This window comes from Lepidochelys kempii, chromosome 1, assembly GCF_965140285.1.
Source record: "Lepidochelys kempii isolate rLepKem1 chromosome 1, rLepKem1.hap1, whole genome shotgun sequence".
NCBI lineage: Eukaryota > Metazoa > Chordata > Testudines > Cheloniidae > Lepidochelys > Lepidochelys kempii.
Window position 1 is genome coordinate 198,479,860 of NC_136380.1, and position 23,549 is coordinate 198,503,408.

Sequence of the window (23,549 nt, forward strand, 5' to 3'; positions counted from 1 at the left end):
CACACTTGCTCTCTGGTCACCCTAAAAAAGATGCATATGAAGCTGTAGGACTAGACGTAAATGTATTTTAAAGCAGAAATTTCTTCAATACTGGGATTGATTGTGCAAAAATGTAAATATATATTTCCCCCCATTATTATTTAGCATACTGTGTGGGAGCGCACAGAGGTCAACAATGTTGGGGCCCCATTCTGTCTGCTAGTGCACAAACATTTGGAAAATAAGAGTCTCTGCCCCAAAGAGCTCACAAATGGGATCCACATTTGGATTCTTGGGAACTGTTGTAGATTTCAGGGTAAGGTTTTTCTTCTATGAAATCCACATTTTAAAAGAGTTTTGACCAGGATCACCTTCTAGTCTGTGTGTGTTGGGATTTTTTTGTTTTTTGTGGTGTTCACATCTAAAAGAGAAATGTGGTCTGTAATGACCTGAGTATGAGTTTAAGAACTCCTGAGTTTTAATCTTGTCCTGGACTGGCTCGCTCTGTTGCTTTAAAGAAGTCACTTAACCTCTCTATTTCAATTTCTCCAGCTGTAAAATGAAGACATTGTTTCTTACTTTCCTCACAGAGGTGCTGTTAACATTAATTAAAGTTAGTACTGTACTTTGAAGATGAGTGTTCCGTACTGTATGTGCTAAGTATTTTTGAGGGGAGTGCCAGTATTTAAGTGTATACACACTTTTTCACTTTTCAGATAAACCGTCAACAATATGAAAGCCTTTTCTGGTATATTTAAAACCTCTTTACATGTGAATCCCACTCTGTGCCCTGTTATGAATCATGTTTGGTTGTAACAGTTGACTAATCTGATTATTTTGAGTGTGTCTCTCTGTGATTGAGTCACCTCAGCATGTTGGACCAGGAGGTTATGTTCTCGTGCAGAGAATGCAATAATACTCTGTGGCTGTTGATTGTAGGATTTGCCCTTGTAATAACATTTCACAGTCAGATTATATTTGTCAAAACCTTCCTGTTAGTGGGGTGGTTTTAGCATTTGATTTTAGCATTAAAATGTCTCTCCCACACCCACCCATGCTGCGTTGAAGTCTTAAGATCTTCTTTTCTCGTTACACTGGTAACATAATGTTTGTTCTACCCATTGCTTAAGTCTGGAGATTTGGGAGTTGTCAGCGTTTGTTTAGCCTGTCTCAATATCTAATATTTCCTAGTTATGATGCACATGGTTCCTCCATCTCTATGCCCCAACCCATGATTCATCTTAATCATTCTGCCATACAATTGTTTCCCAAATTTTTTCTGTGTGGGGAAGGATGCATTTTAAAACCTTGTAAGAGGTGTAAGGAGTCCCAGTTTTTTTTTCTTTCAGCTTTGCTTGTCTACTGTCCTTCTGGGTAAGGAGGATTTAGCTGGCTGTACCTTCAATTTTCATCAATTCATCTCCTTAACTAGCTATTAGGGGTTGCTGTTGAATAATGTTGGGCATTGCCTCCATTAATCAGATGAGCACATTACTTCTGCAATATTTTAACCTGTGAATTTTCCGAACAGCAGGAAACTGGGACCAAAAGTATGTCTCTTGCAAGACAGTAGAGAGCACTGCCGTGCTACTAGACTGGCTCTCCTCCCAAATAAATTGACAAGGTTTTCAAACCTGTGTGCCTAAAATTACTCTCCTTTTTCCATATTTAGAAACCTAAATAAGTGGCCTGACTTTCAAATGTGCTGAGCACCCAGCAGCTCCCATTGTACATATCTTCAAAGTGAAAATCCAGTATGTCTGTCATGGGAGGATGCTGTTGAGGACACACAGGGGACAGTCATGTTGGGCATCAAAGAAGTCTGTTGAAAAGGGTGGTAGCCCCTCCCTTTCCATAACCGGTTAGCCCCCATCCTCCTTCCCTGAGGGTTTGACTCCATACCCAGGGGAAGGGTTTGTTCAAAGGCTTGTTAGGAGTAGGGCTCACTGAAGGGTCTGGGAAGGGGTTGGTGTCAATGTATGATGAGACTTGCAAGAGTGGCCTTTGAAATGCTGGCAGCTTCTTAAGGTGATCATTCTGCAAGGGTTTACAAATAACAGGGCAAAATACTGGTTTTGGACATTCCTATTTTTCAAGGGCATATAGTGACCCTTACTGTTTGTCTTATGAGAAGGATGGAAGAGATGCCTTAGCTGAACTTGCTTTCTAGGGAAATCTTTTGTGTACACTTGATCTAGAAATGTTTTATTTAATAATCAAGTATCTTTTTTCTATAATTTTTTTTTTACCATAGTTTGCTAATTTCTTAGTCAAAGTGGGGAGAAAATACTTTTTCACTGTAGAAGTGAACCATGAAGCAGAACAGAGCAACCTGTCTTGTTTTTTTTTGTCCTTTACTGCTTTCATATGACGTATAAGAATAGCCTCAAGCTTGCTTCTGCTCTCTGGCATGTGCATGCACACATACAGTTTGTTTTTAAAATTAGAAATGTCAGGGTCTCTTTTTGGTAGAGAATGCTAACAAGATCTTCTGAAAGTCTGAATTGTGAGATGCTGTTTGAGGCTGTACTGGGTCAGACCAAAGGTCCATCTAGCCCAGTATCCAGTCTTCCGACAGTGGCCAATGCCAGGTGCCTCAGAGGGAATGAACAGAACAGGTAATCATCAAGTGATCCATTCCCAGCTTCTGGCAAACAGAGGCTAGGGACACTATCCGTGCACCACTGCAGATACACTGTGGTTTTTGGCACACTAGCTTCATCAAAGCTAGCGTATGTACATCTGCGCAACCTGAAATTATACCTCTCAGCTACAGTGTAGATGTACTCTAAGACGAGGCAATCCCCATTCTCTTCCCCTTTCAAGACTGAGAATATTCCCCTCCCCTCAGCTGTGTATAGGGAGAGCCGCACCTCAGGTTACAACCTTATGTGATATCGTACCTCCAGAAATCTTGCTGAAATCTTCCAACAAAAAGATCTGCACTTTCTATTATAATTATGAAGAACAAAATATTTAAAAATCTCTTTGACGGTCTTCATGCACAATAATGAAGCACAATAAGAGGCTTAAACTTTTTTAGCACTTTTTTGTAATCTTTAAAAACAAGAACCCAAGATTCAGATATGTCCTACTCTTATTTTTGTTCTTACTTCTCACAACAAAAGCACAGTAAAATGGAAAGAGAAGAAAGGATAGAATGGAAGAGAGTCAGTGACAATCACAGGGGATCTATACATGGTACAAGGAGGAAGGTCACCAAATCTATTCTCCACCTCTTTCACTCTAGAGATTGTTCCATTTCCTGTGGCACTAGTATGTTTTACTATTATGCTAACAATTTATCCACAGTGATGTCCATTTTTAGCATCTGCACCAAATTTAATTATTTTTAATTACTTTATAAATAAAAAGACAACAAATTTTCTTCAAAACCTTGGGTCAGTGGCCATTACACAAAATCTGCAATCTTTCATTTTCTCTTTCTCTGTCTGACACACATGCATGACATGCAAGTCTATGTTTTGGTTAGCAAAATATTCAGTTGATTGATGTGGTCTCCTCCCCCCGCCCCCTTCAAAACAGTCTGTGCTTTGAGCATGGTATGGTGATCTGTTCCAGAGGTTCAGTTCATCTGATCCAGCCTGGTTAACATTTTCTGTATCCATACTTTCACTATTATTATTAATTTGCATTATTACAGTAGTACTTAAAGGCACTTCTCAGGTTTGGGGCTTAGTTGTGCTAGCTACTGGAAAACACAAAAGATAGTTTCCACTTGCAAAATGGAATAGTGATACTGACCCTCTTTTTGTAAAGTATTTTGAGATCCTCTCATGAAAACTGCTTTATATTTGCTCAATTGTTATTCATTATTATATTTTAATATCATAATAGTTCGACCTTTTTAATAGAGCACCTTTCATCAAGGGAGGCTCATAAAGCAATATATAGACAAATTAACTGAGTTTCATCCTCCAACCCACCAGTGATGTAGGTAAATATTATCATGCCTGTTTTAGAGATGGGAAATTTGAGAGGTAGAGAGGTGAAGCGACTTGCCCAAGATAACATAGGGAAGTAGTAGGCATGCCTTCAACCACTAGACAATGATTTCATTCTTTGTGACAACATTAAAGCTACCTTATTTTAATTAAGAAAGTTGTTTAAAATTAATTATGTTACAGTCTGTAAATATATCCAGAAATAAATTTGCTTCCTCATCCACTACTGATCAGCTCTTTGGAATAAGAGAAAAGTGAACAGTTTGTCTTCTGAAAGCCTGACTTGTACTTGAAGTCCTTGCTCCATCTTGCTTCTTTGAGTGAAAGTCAACAGCAAAAATAAATACATCATGGAGTCCATGACCCTGCAAGTATGATATGTATAGTCTCTTTGGCAGAGGGCATATCTGTTGATCTTAATCAAAAGGTATACTGTTATGGGGAAATGTGACAAAGATGCTCACAGGCAAGTTTGATGCAACTTTTCTATGAATAGTAATATCCTATGGCTGTTTCCTTTGCCTTTTGTTAATTGAAAATTATTTTCTCTTAGTAAAAAATGAACAAGGAGGAATAAGCACAGTCCTGTTGAATAATTAAACTTTTTAATGATGTGATCTGTGGTCTAAGTTTTTTAATTCACTTAACATAGAACTCTAAGTGTCTTTGTTCAGAAGAACTGGGCAACTGTCCAAAGGACAAGAAATGACTAAATCTAATTCCTACTGTTTAGTTGATTTTTGAAAGACATTGTAACAGATTACTGCCTAGTTTTGTTGTTGTTCAACTAATTTCTGTGCATCTAGTTAGATTGCAGATGCAAACCAGAATATTTTTGTTTTCTACATAATTTTAAAATAAAAACAAAATGTAAAGCTTAAATGTGTGAGGACTGGAATAGGATTTTTTCTTTTAAAGGACTCTGGCATTTTCAGTATTTTCAAATGTCTGCTAACAGAATATTGGTGATTAATGCAGAGTTATGCACTGTTGTAAAATGTGCATACCTACAGGATCTATGTTGAAAATTAGTTACGTAGAGATCTAATGTCCATTTTGGATTGGCACTGCAGAAAAGAACGCTAAAGCCAAATGTAATAAAGTGTATGTTGTTCTCATCATATAAGATTATGCTTCTTTTGGTCTTGATTCTACAAGATGCTGAACACTCCCATTGAAGTCAGTGGATGCTGAAGTCAATACACACCTTGCAGGATAAGAGCCTTAAGGAACATCACATGCTGGGCCTGATTCTGGTTCCACTCAATTCAGCTTTTGAAGTAATTGGAGTTAAACGGCTGTAAAACAGGTGCAAAGGGCTTGTTCCAAAGCCCACTTTGGATTAGGCTATAAGTGAGATTGGATTGGGCTCACCCTATCTTGTGTAGTTTAAATCTTTTTTAAAATGCTGTTGCAATACTCTGGTGCACTTCTTAAAATTGATTTAATTGAAACTCCCATGGACCTTACTTTTGTTTCTTTTTCCATTGTTGCTGATTATCAAGATAGATTTTTGTGTTTTCTAAATAAAAACTTTTCCTTTTACAATCAGCCATTGTCTTCTGTCATAATCATTAGCTCCCCATTCATCTTTAGCACGTGCTTAAAGTCCTTTGCTGAATCAGTGTTGAAGGACAATTAATACCACAGGTTTTAGTGACAGCTGTGTTAATCTGTATCAGCAAAAAAAAAAAAAAAAAAAAAAAAAGAGGAGTCCTTGTGGCACCTTAGAGACTAATAAATTTATTTGGGCATAAGCATTCATGGGCTAGAACCCACTTCATCAGATGTATATCACAGTTTATAATCATGGAAAAGATTGTTGTCTTCATTCTGCCCAATTCATCTTGAGCTGTGATGTTTGAAGTAGAGAGCTTCTATTTATGCACAAATCTCTTTATGATGATTAGCAAAGTGGTGAAAAGATTTGTTTTCTAAATGCATAATTTGATTAACTTTTTTTAAAAGCTGTTTTTAAAAGCGTGAATGTCAGTAGTAGCTTTTTATTTAGAGAAAGAGAGGTGTTGGGGAAGTGAATTTAAGACCTTTTGGCCTTATAAATTTAAAATGAAGCTCTGGTGTCACTGTATATAATGACAGGTTTCAGAGTAACAGCCGTGTTAGTCTGTATTTGCAAAAAGAAAAGGAGTACTTGTGGCACCTTAGAGACTAACCAATTTATTTGAGCATGAGCTTTCGTGAGCTACAGCTCACTTCATCGGATGCATACCGTGGAAACTGCAGCAGACTTTATATATACACAGAGAATATGAAAAAAGAAAAGGAGGACTTGTGGCACCTTAGAGACTAACCAATTTTTAGTCTCTAAGGTGCCACAAGTCCTCCTTTTCTTTTTGCGAATACAGACTAACACGGCTGTTACTCTGAAACCAGAGAATATGAAACAATACCTCCTCCCACCCCACTGTCCTGCTGGTAATAGCTTATCTAAAGTGATCATCAGGTTGGGCCATTTCCAGCACAAATCCAGGTTTTCTCACCCTCCACCCCCTCACACAAATTCACTCTCCTGCTGGTGATAGCCCATCCAAAGTCACAACTTTTTACACAATGTGCATGATAATCAAGTTGGGCCATTTCCTGCACAAATCCTCTTGTTTTTTCCTACCCCCCCCCCTTCCCCAGATGTTCTGGTTTAACTTGGATTTAAACTTGGAGAGTGGTCAGTTTTTGGATGAGCTATTACCAGCAGGAGAGTGAGTTTGTGTGTGTGGTTTTTGGGAGAGGGGTGAGAGAACCTGGATTTGTGCAGGAAATGGCCCAACTTGATTATCATGCACATTGTGTAAAGAGTTGTCACTTTGGATGGGCTATCACCAGCAGGAGAGTGAATTTGTGTGTGGGGGGTGGAGGGTGAGAAAACCTGGATTTGTGCTGGAAATGGCCCAACCTGATGATCACTTTAGATAAGCTATTACCAGCAGGACAGTGGGGTGGGAGGAGGTATTGTTTCATATTCTTTGTGTATATATAAAGTCTGCTGCAGTTTCCACGGTATGCATCCGATGAAGTGAGCTGTAGCTCACGAAAGCTCATGCTCAAATAAATTGGTTAGTCTCTAAGGTGCCACAAGTACTCCTTTTCTTTTTCTGTATATAATGTTCTCCAAGAGGTTAGCATTGATTGCGTCTTACTCTTGGTATACAGACAAATTGAGGCCAGCATTGCTTATACTATTGTCATTATTTATTATTATATGCACTAAGATAGCGTCTATCACTGTGGTGTGTGACCAAGTTTTGTCAAAATAGCGGCATTATACTATTAGCCCTGGTCTACACTAGAACTTTAGGTTGAATTTAGCAGCGTTAAATCAATGTAAACCTGCACCTGTCCACACGATGAAGCCCTTTATTTTGACTTAAAGGGCTCTTAAAATGGATTTCCTTACTCCACCCCTGACAAGTGGATTAGCGCTTAAATTGGCCTTGCCGGCTCGAATTTGGGGTACTGTGGACACAATTCGACGGTATTGGCCTCCGGGAGCTATCCCAGAGTGCTCCATTGTGACTGCTCTGGACAGCACTCTCGGCTCAGATGCACGATTGTTTGCCATTGCTCTGACACAGGGAGGGGCGACTGACGACACGGCTTACAGGGTTGGCTTACAGGGAGCTAAAATCAACAAAGGGGGTGGCTTTACATCAAGGAGTATTTCAGGCAGGACTTCACGGAGGGTTCCAATAAGAAATGGTGCACCTAAATTATTGTTCTTATTGGAACAAGGAGGTTAGCCTGGCCTCTGATTGATACATGGCTAGATTTACCTCGCTGCACCTTCTCTGTGAGTGACTGCAGTGTGACCTAGAGGAATGAGTCCCCTAGACGGGTGGCGGGGGGTGGTGGTTTGCAAATGAGTACAAAACAAATCTGGTCTATTTCTTGTTTTGATCCACTCCATCTATCTTTTACATCTTTGGCTGGCAGCAGACGGTGCAGAAGGACTGCATGCCATCCACATCACATGGCTGCTCGGCAGAAGATGGTACAATAGGACTGCTAGCAATCCGTATCGCCTGCCTGCTCACCATAAGATGGTTCAATAGGACTGACTGCAGGAGTAAAGAGAATGACTTGATCAGGTCACTCCAAATTTAGTCCCTGTGCCCATGTCTGCCCAGGCGCTCCTGATCGACCTCACACAGGCGACCAGGAGCACCTTGGACATGACGATGACGGCTACCAGTCCTATTGCACCGTCTGCTGCCACAAGACAATGGGTTGCTGCTACTGTGTAGCAATGCAGTACCGTGTCTGCCAGCACCCAGGAGACATACGGTGACAGTGAGCTGAGCGGGCTCCATGCTTGCTGTGCTATGGCGTCTGCACAGGTAACTCAGGAAAAAGGCGCGAAACGATTGTCTGCCCTTGCTTTCACGGAGGGAGGGAGGGAACGGGGGCCTGACTATATTTACCCAGAACCACCCGCAACAATGTTTTAGCCCCATCAGGCATTGGGATCTCAACCCAGAATTCCAATGGGCAGCGGAGACTGCGGGAACTGTGGGATAGCTACCCACAGTGCAACGCTCCGGAAGTCGACTCTAGCCTTGGTACTGTGGAAGCACTCCACCGAGTTAATGCACTTAATGCACTTAGAGCATTTTCTGTGGGGACACACACACTCGAATATATAAAACCAATTTCTAAAAAAACGACTTCTATAAATTCGACCTAATTTCATAGTGTAGACATACCCTTAGTGTGTACTGTGTCTGGAGGGATGTATAAATTCAAATAGCTGGACTATCGTATTCTCATTTTTGGTAACCAACTTATTTTATCATTTCAGAAACTATAAGGTGTCCTGTCATTCATTTTGCTTTCTCTTCTTTACTGTGCCGAACTAATATGTAGAATGATGGACTGTAATCTAGGTTCCAACCCTGCTCCCTCCTTCCCTCCTTTCTTGAATAATAAAATCATGCTGTGGAGCCATTCTTCTGGTTGGTCTTTTTAAAATGTACATGTTGCTGTTAACGTTCTTACAAGGTCTTTAAACATTAGTATTTTTAATGTAGACTAAGAGCTTGCCTTACGGAAAAACAAAATAATTCTGTGATATAAACTTCTCAACTCAAGCCAAGATTTGAAGGAGGAAACAGATTGAGTTTTAACGGAATGACGAAGTGTTTAAAAAAATCCACACTCACAAAATTCCCAGTGATTGACATGCCCCAAAACATGTGATTTATGCATCATGAACTTAAAATTGGTACTGTACGTGTGATTTTGTGTGTGTTTGATCTAAAAATAATAATTTGAGTAATAAGGCTAGGAAAAATTGGGCAATAGAAGGAAGGTAATGAAACGGTTCTTATCTGTATTTAGCAGGCATTTCAAGGATTAAAATAAAAGTCTGTCACACATGCAAAAATACAAAATGCGCACACACACACAGCCCAAAAGAACAAATAATTCTGTAAGCAATGGTAAAAACAACCAATTATTTACTGTTTTGTAATGTTAAAATATTTCACCAATACACCTTGCAATCAAAAGTAATGTGAGTTATGGAAAATGGAAATACATAAAGATGCATTTATAAAAGTGGAAGACTAAATATTTTACATAAAGATATTTCAATGAAAAGATATACAGTAAGTGCACACTTGATATGACTAAGCAGGCAAAACTTAACATTAGTTCCAAATAGGATTGTACGGTTCATGCACAGATCTCTCCCAAAATAAAGGGGGTGTTCTAAATTTATTCTTGCTGGGATAAAAAATAGGATGGGTTGCTGGTAAGGGAGTCGGCATGGGTGGGGATCAGTTATAGACATTACTTACTGTAATTTGTGATTGCCGTGGGAGAGGAGTGGCTGTTGGTGTGATTGTGATACTGCTTGTGATTTTACTAGTAGGCTTACTGTGTATTCCATTAGTTAGTGCTGGAGTTCTGTTATCCTGAATTGGAGTACAAGGTTTTGCTGAATTAGCAAGAGCCTGAACATAAGGACTTCCTAAATGAATATGGATTTTATTATCCTCAGTAGTTATTACACTTGAACCAGTGCTGTTAGATCTTTGAAAGTGCCATGACGATTGCCTGTCTGGGGATACTCTAAAAAGAGTATGCTTGGCACCAATTTCCAAAGGCTCTGGAGAAAGCATTTGTTCTGGAGAACTGGAAGAACCTGTCAGAGCCAACGGAGACATTGTTCTTTCTGGAGTTATTGAGCCACATGATTCAGGAGTTTGAGATCTTGCAAAAGTAGCCAATGTAATAGGTGGCACGGCTTGCTCTGGACTCATGTAACCATCAGCGATTTTTGATTTTAAAGGCATTAAGGAGGCATTTTGAATAATTGTTATTCTTTGCTTTGGTGTGCCACAGTTGGGTATAACTGCTGTACTAGTGTAAGAGTGAGGACTGTCTGTGGTAGGGCTTGTTATTTCAAGGGTAGCTGTGTTTTGTCCATGGTCTGGTGTAACCTTTATATGAAGAGGTTGACCAGGTGTGTGACTTAAAACTAAGTCTCGTGGCTGTGCACAATTTCCATTCTGTTTGTTATGAATTTTTCCATTTTGAGGATGGCTTTCTTTGGACTTCATCCATGGGATCCATAACTTTTTGTTTACTGCATTTGCAATGGATGAATTGCATTTGAAAGACACTTTTTGCTCCTCATCATTGTTTTCATCTTCATTATCACTCTCTTCATACAATTGCCCATTTATGACTGCTCGTTCTAAAGGAACAAGGCTCTTGTAATCAGGTGGTTCATTGTCTGCTGGATCTGTCTGGACTTCTTTAGAGAAAACCTGCAAGTCAGAAATTCTCTTTCCATTAAGACTCGGTCTCAGGCTCTTACTGAAGCGTCTGTATCTCTCTAGTTCTTTGGTAAGGCTATCAATTTCTCTTGCCAGCTCCCTGTTTTTGTTTTCTTGCTGGGTGAATTTCTTCTGTAGGACCATATGATCACCCCGTAGATGACTTATTATGTCTTCTGTTTCCATGTACTCATGAATTTTCTCTTTCAGTGCATCTACCTCTCTAGACAGGTGCCCTGACTTCGCTTCTTCTTCTTTAAGTTTTTTGAAAAGCCACTGTTCTTGGTTAGACTCTGCCTTCTCTACTAACTTATACCTAGCCAGTTCCATTTTCACAGTCTCCAGTTCTTCTGATAGAAATTTAGCTTTGTCTCGTTCATTGATGTATCTTCGCTCTAGAGATTCAAATTCATCTTCAGTTTTCATGAGATCATCCTCTATGGCCTTCATTTCTTTCAGCTTATTTTTCAACCTCTCAACTTCTTGGGCAAGTTCTTTAATCTTGTTGTTCTCTTGCTGTAAGGATGTGCTTGATTTAGTTGTCTCTTTGAATTTATTTTTAAGAAACTCTTTTTCAATGGCTTCTAGTGACTGAAGCCTTTTCCTTAGAATATTTACCTTGGAAAAGAGATCATTTCCTTTCTCTTCCTCTGCTTTTAGTTTGTTTTTCAGTTCATCTCTTTCCTTTGTTACACTGGACATTTTTTCCTCTGCATCAGATTTTGATTTCAGTGCCTTTTTACTTTCCTCAAGTAGTTTTTCTGTAACTGACATCACTTTCTTTTGCTCCACTTGAAGGTGGGAAGTTGCAGATTGTAACTTTTCTTCTGTTTGCTTTATTTTTTCACTCATTGTTTTTCTTTCATCCACAAGCATGACCGTTAATGTTTTCAGTTTACTTAAATCTTCCTTGAGTGTGAATTCTGTTTTTTCTAACTTGATTTCAATGGCTTCAAGTTCTCCAATTCTAGCTTTTAAGCCTTCCAGCTCCTGAGATAATTGCTTTGTTAACATTTTTTCTTTTTCTAGATTGCATTTCAGAGCGTAACATTCTTGTTTGCTCTTGTTGAAAGCATCTTCTAATTTCTCCAGCTCCATAATTCTTTTGTTGAGTTTGTCAACTTCTGCTTTAAAGTTCTTGTTTTGTTCTGCTTCTTTTTCTAATTTTTTATTAAGCTCTCTACACTGATCTTCCATTTTTATGAGCTCTTCATCTTTACCTTCCATTTCCAGGACACGTTTTCGTAATTCTTCTACTTCAGACATAAGGGTGGAATTTCCACATTCTCCTTTATTTATTTTTTCCCTTATGTCTTGCAGTTCTTCCTCTGCTTTTCGTAAAGACTTATTAGTCTCCTCTAATTCATCAATTTGTCGAGTGAGTGCTGTTAATTTTATCCGGAGCTGGCGATTCTGGCTGTCTTCATTGGTTAGTTTGGCCATCATTGTTTCTTGTTCTTGGGAAATCTTATTGGTTTGCGCTTGCAATTCTGCTTCCAGCCTGATGGCTTTCTGCTTCTCTTCTTCCGCTTTTGCTTCAGCAATGGTGAGTTTCTCGTGTACTTGCTCTGTAGTAGTGATTAGCTCTTGGATTTTTTGACTTTGTTGGTTCAACTGTTCTGTAAGTCTTTGCTGTTCATCCACCACCATTAAAGCAAATGATTTTAGTTTTGTCAGTTCTTCTTTCAATTTAGTTATTTTCTTGTTGTTTTCCTTCTCTTTTTTTGCCTGATAGGCTGTTTCTTGGTCAATCAGCTTTTTCAATCTGAAAAACACAAAGTATGTTTGTTTTATTTTGTAGTAGTTTTCGTAGTGGATTTTTCAAATACATGTGTTTAGAATTATGATACCATCTAGAGTAGAGGTGAACAAAGTGCAATCTGTGATGTAGCCCGAGGCTGCCTGACTTTGTCGTGCAGTGGAAAAGGCCACAGAGACTAGAAGTCCTCATATGAAGTGCTTTATTTTAACCAGACATGCCAGTCCATGTTGCTCATTCAGATCTGTGGGCTCTACTAACTGTTTCTGCAGTAAAGGTACAGTACAGCCTTCAGGCTTCTGCGTTTGCCAGTGCAACTCCATCAGTTGGGCAAGCTTCAGACACCCCACTCTAGAACAAAATTAAATTGTCTGGTTCCTAAGGTCTGGTCTACACACACAGTTTTTATCGCTATTTAGTTGTATTGGTTATTTAGAAACTGATGTAGGTAATATCAATACTACAATCTAGTGTGGATGTCCACAGTAAGGGGTTTCACTGATTTACTTATGGCAGTGTAACAATTGATATAGCTAAATTAATAGAAAAACAGAGTGTCAGCCATTTCTAAGTGAAAAGGGATCCTTGCCATCTTGTAGCAGTCTAATTCTGCTGTAAACAGGTAAATGCTTAGGTTGGAAGTTGTTTTGCACCTCAGAAATCCCAAATTCCTTGTTGTCCAAAACTCAGATATGATGGTGTATCTGAAAGTCATAGTATGAAACCCTGCCGTTTTGTGAAGGCTTGAGGTGTTTCTTGAGATTCTCCTAAAATCAGGTTTTACCTGTAACTGTTGTAGCTCAAGTATAGGTTCATAATCTTTTCTTGTTTATGAGATGCAGGATATTTCAGTGGTAAAAGATGTATGTTAGGACTGTGCATTTGTGTCGTGCAGGGACCTGAATAAACCCAAATATCTTAGTATTTGGATCTTTCATGGGCCTTTCTTTTTTGTCTCCGAGACACTGAGGGGGCTAAAATAACATGTAACCTGATCTTTTCACTATTTCTGCCTCCTTTCCATCAGCTCTTTATTTATTTCTGACCCACAGAGTAAGCTCCTTGAAGCATTAAAAAAGCATGTGAAAAACATAAGTAGAAACAAAAAACTTAATAGAAAAATAAATACTAGAATCTCTGCACAGTGAATGTCTGTGCATGTAATGTCTATATTAAATGACTTTTATTAGGAAAAAAGAGATTATGCGACAGGACTCTTCTAAAGTTCTATGTTACAACTACCATCATCATCTCATTCAGGAAGAACTAGGTGGTACTCCATCCATGTTGATCCTTAATAAGCTGTTCAGTGACTTGAGGAACATAGTCCTGAGGGCTTAGCATGCAGTCTCAGCAACACCTAGTCATTTGGCAGTAATAGAGCCTGGATTCTTACATGGTAGAAAGCTTCTGACACTGTGCAGGTCGATCTGGTACGTGTCCATTTCTAATGGTGGCAATGAATAGAGGTTTCCGACATTGGCTATACAAAATCTCTCACAGCACATTCACTATACCCAAGGTATTTATTCTGTTACAGCAAATAAATCTTTGGTCTTGCAGTGAAGTTCTTTATGTGCAAAATTGACAGCATGAAGAATAATAATAAAATGTGGTAAGCTTAACTTATATGGAATCATTCTTACAAACATTGTCAAATTATTTATAGAGTTTTTAAGAATATAATTGGGAAATGGACGTTAAAAGGCGTCGGCAAGGGAAGAATTTTTTGAAGTGAGCTTTGAGAAATGAGAGTGGGTTGATAAGGCAGACGAATACAGGAAGTCTGCTCAAGATGGCAGGAGCAACAGAGTCAAAGACTTATTATTACATTGTTGGTTTTAAAAAAAAGTTCTACTTAATGACTCTCTTTCATTTTTATATATTACAACTTGTATTTGTGTTCCCAACAGTGTAAATCTCCTGTCTTCCCCACCCCTGAGTGCTTTAGTAGTGAAGTTCAGTTGATGGTTTGGTGTTGCCATAGATACAAAATCATAACAGAAGCATAACTAGCAGTTTCACTTGGACTTGTTCAGCTTATGTGTGTGCCTGAGGTTAGCCATCTTGTAATAATGCTGGTTGAATTTATTCCAATTTATTAGTCTTGGTTTTACTTTATCAAATTGTTTCCTTACCTTGATCATTCTTTTTTAAAGGGATACTATCTGGACAAGGGCCAAATGAGTAATACTTAAATTAGCTGTTGAGTATATTACTGATTTACCTTTTAACTAGGTGATAGCGACTTAGCCCAAAAAACAAAAATGTTTTAATTCTTGCTATGTTTTATTTCTTAAAGTTTTATTTCTAGAGGACGTGGTTGGCCACAAAACCTTAAACAGTTCTAACTTTTCCATGGTTGTTTTATAGTGATTTTATAATGCAATTTAGTTAACAGATTTTTCTTTAATTTAAATGTTTCAGTTGACTGGTGTCTGAGTGAGTAGTCACTGAAATCTTTCAACATGTGTACTGTATATGCATTCCTGTTTGTATCTTCATTCTGTTCTATAGCATTATCTCACTAGTTACTGGGACTGCTTGTTAAAGTAAGGGACCACCTGAGTCTTAATAACGTCTTTGCTGAATCAGGGCCTGAGTCTCAAGTGAGGTACACAAATTGAGCTTTGATAAAGTCTGCTCTGCATTAGTATTTAAACAAGCTAATTCTATTACTGGTACCTGTCCTGGCTCATTGTCTAATCTGGATGAATTCTCTGGGGCCCAGTCTGTTTGGTCATTCTGAAGTCCTAGTCAGGCAACTGGAAGGGATGTCTGCAGTATATTGAAGACATTATCCTTCACTTAAAAAAATTTTTTTTTAAATGGAATTTTGAAAACCTACTGGAAATAAAAAGCAAGTGTTTCTGTACCTTCAAATTCATCCCTTTTTGAAGGGAAGAAGCCTTGTTTAAAATCACCTTAGCAAGATTAACATAGATTATGTAGTGTATTTCAGAAGCCATGAGGAAAAAGGGATTTTAGTGTGTTAAACATAAATATCACTACCAACCAATCCTTCCCCAGCCTGCAAAAGAACCAAACAAACCCCAACCCAACCCAAGTAAACAATACCTATCCTCACTTTGCTTCTACATTACATCCCATTCCCTTTCCCATCATCTGTCTTTGTAAAATGTATGCTTTTTGGGACATGGATTATATCCTCCCCTGGGTTTAGAAAACACCAAATGCATAGTGGACATCACAATATTCTAAATAATGTGTCTACCTTACCTTAAAATCCTATTGTGCATGTGCATATATATATGGAAAAAAATGGAAATGCATACAAACAGTGCAAAATTAAAAATACAAAACACATTGGTTTCATGTTTGTTTTCCTAAAATTTCTTTCCAAAATTAGACAAAAACAAAAAACCACCAACCACGCCAAAACACATACCTATTACATTTAGGACAGCATAGAAATTACAATAAAATTTCCAAAATATTTCACCTGTATTTGGATTTTTATCTAGGTTTCTTGAAAATACTGTTTAACTCGATAAAATCAATTACAAGATGGAATATTTTGATAAAGCTCATAAATTCTTCACATCCATAATTGTGAGATAGTTGTCTGGTTTTTGGAAAGGAATTTTAGGAAGGTGACCGTGAAACTAATGTGTATGTTAAACTTTAGTTTTTGTTTCCGTATTTTAGACATATAGCATATTTGTATACAATATGAGATTTATGGGATTATATCAGTGCTGTTATGTATTTGTTGTTGAGATTGCAAAAATAAAATAAATTGCCTTAACATCATAAATATTTTCATTGTCTCTTTTGATTGGATGTGAACATTTCCCTGTAGTGTTTGCAATTCAGACATCACACTACAGTACTAACCAACCAGAAAGTGAAATTGACAAGAAAAACATGAAACTGAGTAGTTAGTTTTCATTGAACAGATTGAAAATTCCTTCCTGCAAATACTTAGACCTTGATCCTGCAATGAGCTTGGTATGGGTTGACGTTGAGGGGCTCTCTCTAGGGGACTTCCTATGTGGAGCTTATTGCAGGATCAGGACTTGACTACCTAGAGGGTGTTGTGGGACTTTTCACCGTGGCAAGCAGTACACCTGGTGGGAAGTGTGCATTTACTTTTTGTGCTTCTCTGAGTCAGTCCTGAAAAAGCATAAAAGGTGACGAACAAATTTGATTTTGTACAATGTTTTGAGGTTTAATAATGTAAGTTGTAGCTATAATATAGCTAAGTTTTGTTTTTAAAATGTGATTTTTAACCTGCCAAGTCTCCTCTAAAGGACACTAATACATTTTACTGGAGAGTGATGAGGAAGGAAAGGAAACCATCAATAAATCATCAGGCTGTCCAATTAGGTTAAATATTTGAATTATTTCCATTTTGAGTTGTATTTCATAAGAATGTAGTTGCATTTCAGACAAAGATAGATACATCATTTAGACAATTCCAAGTACTTGATCCCATGGGACTACAAGAGCATTTACTGAATCCAGTCCAGCAAAAACAGGTCTTGGAAGCTGTTTTTATAGACATGAATGTTAGGTAGTTAAACATAGTCAAAGCAGTGTCTTATTACTTCTTGTCTTCAGAGCTTCTGTTATAGTTATATAAGTTATTAACCTTATTCTGGTTTATTATCTCACTTATATATGAAATGCCAATTGCGTGTTCCTTAAAAAAAAATCATATTTATCATCCTTGAAATTCTCATTTTTTCATCATAGCTGACTTTTTCCAATGGACATATTGTAGCTTGTTGGAGTCTCTATATGTATTCAATTCTTCTCCATACCTAACTGCTCACTGGGTTAGATTGCACTAGTTATATTTAGTATCATATGACTATCTGCCTCTTACAAAACATATCTAATAGCACATTGTTTTACGGTGTCATGTGGTATGTTTAGTAAGTGGGGTTTTCCAGTATCTTCATGTATTATTACGTTAGTATCGTTTGGAATTTTTGTGGGACAGTAGGGGAAGTGCTCTCTCTTTAAGTTTGTGTTGTGAGTAAACTAAAGAGATTGTGGCAGGGATGAGATCATAAGATCCTTGTTTCTGTAATTTTTTGTGAGTCGCTCTGTTTCTCATATTTAGTTTGTTCAAGAATGAGATTTATATTTTAAGTACCAAGAGTAAAACAGACCTACATTTCTGCATAGTGAACACTTGAAAAGGATAAGTTTTCAAGGATTTAACAGAAAGGGACCTCGGCCTGTAAAATTTGTACCTTGACAAGTCTCCCTTCAAACAGTGAAGAAGCTGCTGTAGGTGGAGTTTTGGTTCAGGCCATAGGCACTTAAAATATCTGTCATTTCTAAGACCCAGAGACTTTTATAAAGCTTCAGATTCATATTTTTGAAGAGAATTCTGGTGTCATCTTGAAAGCTGTGTGTAAACCTCAAATATTTTCTCTATTTGTAAAGCTTACGGATGTTTTTATAGTTAATTTTAAGATGTCATTCAGCAAATATTCTACAGGTGTCAACTTGAGGAGACTTGCTTCTATGTTTTTGGACATGTATTTGAAATTCCTTTGTATAATGTAAATAAAAATTTTAAGCTGAAAGTTTGAAATGTAAATGAAATCATGATTCTTACTCTGTCTGAGGCATTCTTCCCAGTAACTAGAAAAGCCAAAGCCTGGCCATTAACAAGAAAAGAAACATGCTTTATCACTTCTGGTAAATCCTACAAATTGGTGTGAGTTTTAACACCAATATAGTTAAGTATTTCTTTCCGGAAGAAAGTCAGCCTTGCATTCCCTTATAGTTTATGGCAGTAAAGCTTGGCTTTACTAATTATTTTCCAGTCTTGGGATGTGTATGCATACATTTTTCCTTCCCTGCAATCCTACTTATTGATGTGTAATGTTTATGAATACCTATGTTATGGCTATTTTTATATCCTATGTATTATCTTTATTGGTGCTTACTTTTTTCCTTTTATAAAGAAAGTCAAAGGCTTCTAAAATCATAGCAGCAACAGCATGCTACAGCAATTATATAATGTATTGGCTTTATCTGGATCAATCAGCACTGCCCAACAGAATGGCAACACTTTTTATTTTAAAATTGACATTATTTTAAAATGATTTTTTAAAAATTAAGTCCAAATTTGAACTAAAGGAAAATTAAAGGCACATCAGATACAAGATCCGAGAGCATTTTCAGACAGATGTCTTGATATGAAAGTTTAATTTAAAATGTGAACTCTTACAGTAAGGTATGTTCTCCACTGGGCAGTTAATCACATCTTTATAGCATCCTTCTAATCCTAAATTGTTTTATAAACTTAACATTCCTAGAAAAGTGACTATACAGGGACCTGTGCTGCCACCTCTGGGATGAAACTCAACAGTAACAGTTTAGGACAAGAAGTGAGGCATACCTTATTCATCCATAATAGTAGAAAATAGGTCACCAGAATATATTTACCTGAGTTGGAAGTTAGTCTTGATGCCGGACATATACACAGACACACACAGATGTATTCAAGAGGGAAAGAAAAAGTAATAGATTCTCTATAACAACCAATAGCGATTGGGACCTTGGTTTTAGTCTTACTCTAAAATGCAACGCTCCTTTAATATTCTCCCAAAGGCACCAGTTCAGTATTGACTGCTGAGAAAGTGTATTAGTTCTTGAGTTATCCACCACGGTTCTTTTTTATCTGAATGTACCTTGGTGATTATCCGTCCGTACAACCCTAATCAGATGGAGATCTGTTGGGATTATAAACAGAAGGCTTTGTGGTCTGGATGCACGAGTAACTTAATTCATGGAAATTTAAAATGAAACAGGCACAGAGAAAATAATATACCCCACTGGGTATATCCAAGATATAATTTATTTGCTGGGCTGCCATGTATGTCTTTAAAGGGGACATGTAACTTGATTCTTTAAATTGACTAATTTCAGAAAAATTAAATACTTTGGTAGAACACCTTGTACTTTGACAGTGCCACAGAATCATTTAAAAAAAAGGGGAGAGAGAGAGAGAGTAGTATGCACAGCCTCTCAACATTCCTTGAAAAACACTTGCAACAGTTTGCTCTCCTTTTGATGTTTATTAGGTCTTTTGGGCAGTCCTGAGAATAGCAGCAAAAACATGCTAGAATCTACTGTCTCCCCACGTTATCCTTCTTGTATATGACTGCCTCCTTGATTTCAGTTCAAACTTTGCTGTTATTGCTAACTGTTCTCATGCAGGGCTTTGGGAAGTGTGTTCCCAGAAACTGTTCCCCATCAGAAGTGCAAAGGAATGATATCACACTAGTGCATAAGGCAGAAGTTGAACTGACCAAAAAAAAAAATCTGTGAAAATGACTATACACAACAAGTACTGTCAATGTCAAAAATAAGAGGTGAATGTAGCTGAACTGCTTGATAATAGTTACCATAACATAATCCCGGGGGAAGGGGGGGGGGAGAGAAACACCAAAGCGCAGCCCTCCACAGTAGCATTTAAGTTCAGAAAGGAACTACACAAAAATGAGGAAGCTAGTTAAACAGAAATTAAAAGGTACAGCGCCAAAAGTGAAATTCCTGCAAGCTGCATGGAAACTTTTTCTAGACACAATACTAGAGGTCAATTTTAAATGTATACCCCAAATTTAAAAATGTAGTAAGAAGACCAAAAAAGTGTCTCCGTGGCTAAACAACAAAGTAAAAGACGCAGTTAGAGGCAACAAGGTATCCTTTACAAAGTGGAAGTTAAATCCTAGTGAGGAAAATAGAAAGGAGCATAAACTATTGCAAATGAAGTGTGAAATATAATTAGGAAGGCCAAAAAAGAATTCAAGAACAGCTAGCCAAAGAGTCATAAAGTAACAGCAAAATTTTTTTTAAGTACATCCAAAGCAGGAAGCCTGCTAAACAACCCGTGGGGTCAGTGGGCAATCAAGATGCTAAAGGAGCACTCAGGACAAATAAGGCCATTGCAGAGAAACTAAATGAATTCTTTTCATCGGTCTTCACGGCTGAGGATGTGAGGGAGACTCCCCAACCTGAGCCATTCTTTTTAGGTGACAAATCTAAGGAACAGGAGTTTTTGGAACAAATTGATAAATTAAACAGTAATAAATCACCAGGATCAGATGGTATTCACCCAAGATTTCTGAAGGAACTCATGTGAAATTGCAGAACTAGTAACTGTGGTACGTAACCTATCACTTAAATCCGCTTCTGTACCAGATGACTGGAGGATCGCAAATGTAATGGCAATTTTTTTTTTTAAAAGGCTCCAGAGGCGATCCCGGCAATTGCAGGCTGGTAAGCCTAACTGCAGTACCAGACAAACTGTTGGAAACTATAGTAAAAAACAGAATTATCAGACTAACAGATTAGCACCATTAACACGATTTGTTGGGGAAGAGTCAACATGGTTTTCGTAAAAGGAAATTGTGCCTCACCAATCTACTAGAATTCTCTGAGGGGTCAACAAGCATGTGGACAAGGGTGATCCAGTGGATGTAGTGTACTTAGATGTTCAGAAAGCCTTTGACAAGGTCCCTCACCAAAGGCTCTTAAGCAAAGTAAGCTGTCATGGGATAAGAGGGAAGGTTCTCTAATTGATTGGTAACTGGTTAAAAGATAGGAAACAAAGGGTAGGAATAAATGATCATTTTTCAGAATGGAGTGAGGTAAATAGTGGCGTCCCCCAGGGGTGTGTACTGGGGCCAGTACTGTTCAACATATTCCTAGTGAGGTGAGCAATATTTGCTGCTGATAAACTACTTAAGATAGTTAAGTCCAAGACAGACTACAAAGAGTTACAAAGTGATCTCACAAAACTGGGTGAGTGGGCAACAAAATGGCAAATGAAATTCAATATTGATAAATGCAAAGTACAGCACATTGGAAAACATAATCCCGGCTATACATAAAAAACGATGGAGTCTAAATTAGCTGTTACCACTCAAGAAAGAGATCTTAGAGTCATTGTGGGTAGTTCTCTGAAAACATCAATTCAATGTGCAGCAGCAGTCAAAAAAGCTAACAGAATGTTGAGAACCACAGAAAAGGGATAGATGATAAGATAGAAAATATCATATTGCCTCTATATAAATCCATGGTACACCCTCATCTTGAATACTGCATGCAGATCTGGTTGCCTCATCTCAAAAAAATATATATTGGAGTTAGAAAAGGTACAGAAAAGGGCAACAAAAATGATTAGGGGTATTGAATAGCTTCCATATGAGAAGAGACTAATAAGACTGGGACTTTTCAGCTTGGAAAAGAGACGACTAAGGGGGGATATGATAGAAGTCTATAAAATCATGACTGGTGTGGAGAAAGTAAATAAGGAAGTGTTATTTACTCCTCATAATGCAAGAACCAGGGGTCACCAAATTAAATTAATAGGCAACAGGTTTAAGACAAACAAAAGGAAGTATTTCTTCACACAACGCACAGTCATCCTGTGGAACTCTTTGCTAGAGGATGTTGTGAAGGCTAAGTCTATAACAGGGTTCAAAAAAGAACTAGATATGTTAATGGAGGATTGGGCCATCAATGGCAATTAGCCAGGATGGGCAGGGATGCAAAACCGTGCTCTGATGTGTCCCTAGCCTTTGTTTGCCAGAAGATGGGAATGGGCGACAGGGGATGGCTCATTTGATAATTACCTGTTCTGTTCATTCCCTCTGAAGCTCCTGGCATTGGCCACTGTCGGAAGACAGGATACTGGGCTAGGTGGACATTTGGTCTGACCCTATATGACCGTTCTTATGTTCGAAATGGTTTTGGTTTACTCCAAAATATATTGGAGTTAGAAAAGGGCAGTTCATGTGCTGAAAAATATTGTTTTGTCTAATTTCTTATAGTTCTAGTAATCTCTGGGGTTACAAGTAAACAGTAGGTAATATTTTTCCCATGGAAATCTGGTTTTCAAGTTATTGATGTGTCTGTAATTTTTTGGGGGGGCTGGGGGTCTCAAATATTTGATTGTGAGTTCTTTTGAAAAAACATAGTTACAAGTGAGCTCTGTACTGACTAGACTACAGTAATGAGCTTTACTTGGGGTTATCCTTGAAAAACTCCCACAGAGCAGAGAGAGCTTTTGGAGGACATGGCAGTATGAGTGCTGAGCTGTACTGTTCTGATGTTACATTTTGAGATACAGATTTCTTCCCCCTCATCCCCTTTCCTGGATTTAACTGCTATTTGAATCATTTTTGTTTGATGTTAGAATTGACATCTATTGTTGTTAATATGACAATGGCATATAATTGTGCATGCAAGATAAATGTTAATCTCTTTTCTGTTCTGGAGACTTGTTTCCTCTTTGACTATCAATTTGAAGTGAAACTATGAACTATTAATGTTGTGGTCACTCCAAGATGATGCTTTTATTTTCTTGACTAATGGTTTGTTGTTGTTTTTTAATATTACCAAAGTGCATCTTTTTTCCATCTTCCTTTCTGCAAAGCAAATTGCCTATGAAGCCAGAAATAAAGCAAGTAACTTCAGATGCAACGTCAGAATTTGGAACTCCTTGAATTTACGTCAGTCAGGAAATTATAGTTTTGCAGATGGAAAGCTTACAGGAGGAAATGGAAAGATGCGTTTTGAGAGATGTGGTATAGTGGTCAGAGAAACAGGAGTATGAGGCAAGAACTTCTGAGGTTTAATCCAGACTGTGCCTCTACCTTCCTCTTTTGCTTGAACAAGTTCAATTCTATACCTCAACTGCTGCATCTATAAAATGGGGATAATAAGGTTGACCTATCTGACAGTATATTTTCAGAATCAAATGATTAACATTGAAAAATGCTTTGAAAGGGCTAAGTGTTGCCATTTCTCAAAAGTCAAGGCAGATCCAATGAAATCCATTATTAATTTTTGTATTCAAAGATTACAGATTCATTACATTTTTAATAAATTGAATTTATGGGGGAAATCTGTGTTCTTCATCCTCCATTTTTAAAAAAGTGCATACTGTATAATGTATTGCTGGAAAACTCTACCCTTCTCAGCAGCCTGATTATAAATCCTTTCTAATAGTTATTGTTACAAAATACTCGAAGGTTTGAAGATAAGAAACTACTG

At 37.8% G+C, this 23,549-nt stretch overlaps 2 protein-coding genes across 9 annotated transcripts in view; one reads left to right on the forward strand and one right to left on the reverse strand.

Moving 5' to 3' along the window:
• The window catches only part of CMSS1 (cms1 ribosomal small subunit homolog), a 364,144-nt gene that overhangs the window by 22,280 nt on the left and 318,315 nt on the right, over nucleotides 1-23,549 (forward strand). The window lies entirely within an intron of this gene.
• The window catches only part of FILIP1L (filamin A interacting protein 1 like), a 121,657-nt gene that overhangs the window by 8,686 nt on the left and 89,422 nt on the right, over nucleotides 1-23,549 (reverse strand). The window contains exon 5 of one of the 2 annotated variants that reach the window (XM_073307517.2): nucleotides 9,758-12,506. In XM_073307517.2, coding sequence (XP_073163618.1) covers nucleotides 9,758-12,506 — 2,749 coding nt within the window. Of the gene's footprint in view, nucleotides 1-9,424; nucleotides 12,507-23,549 lie in introns of those variants that run through there. The other variant, XM_073307507.2, reaches the window with a different exon arrangement.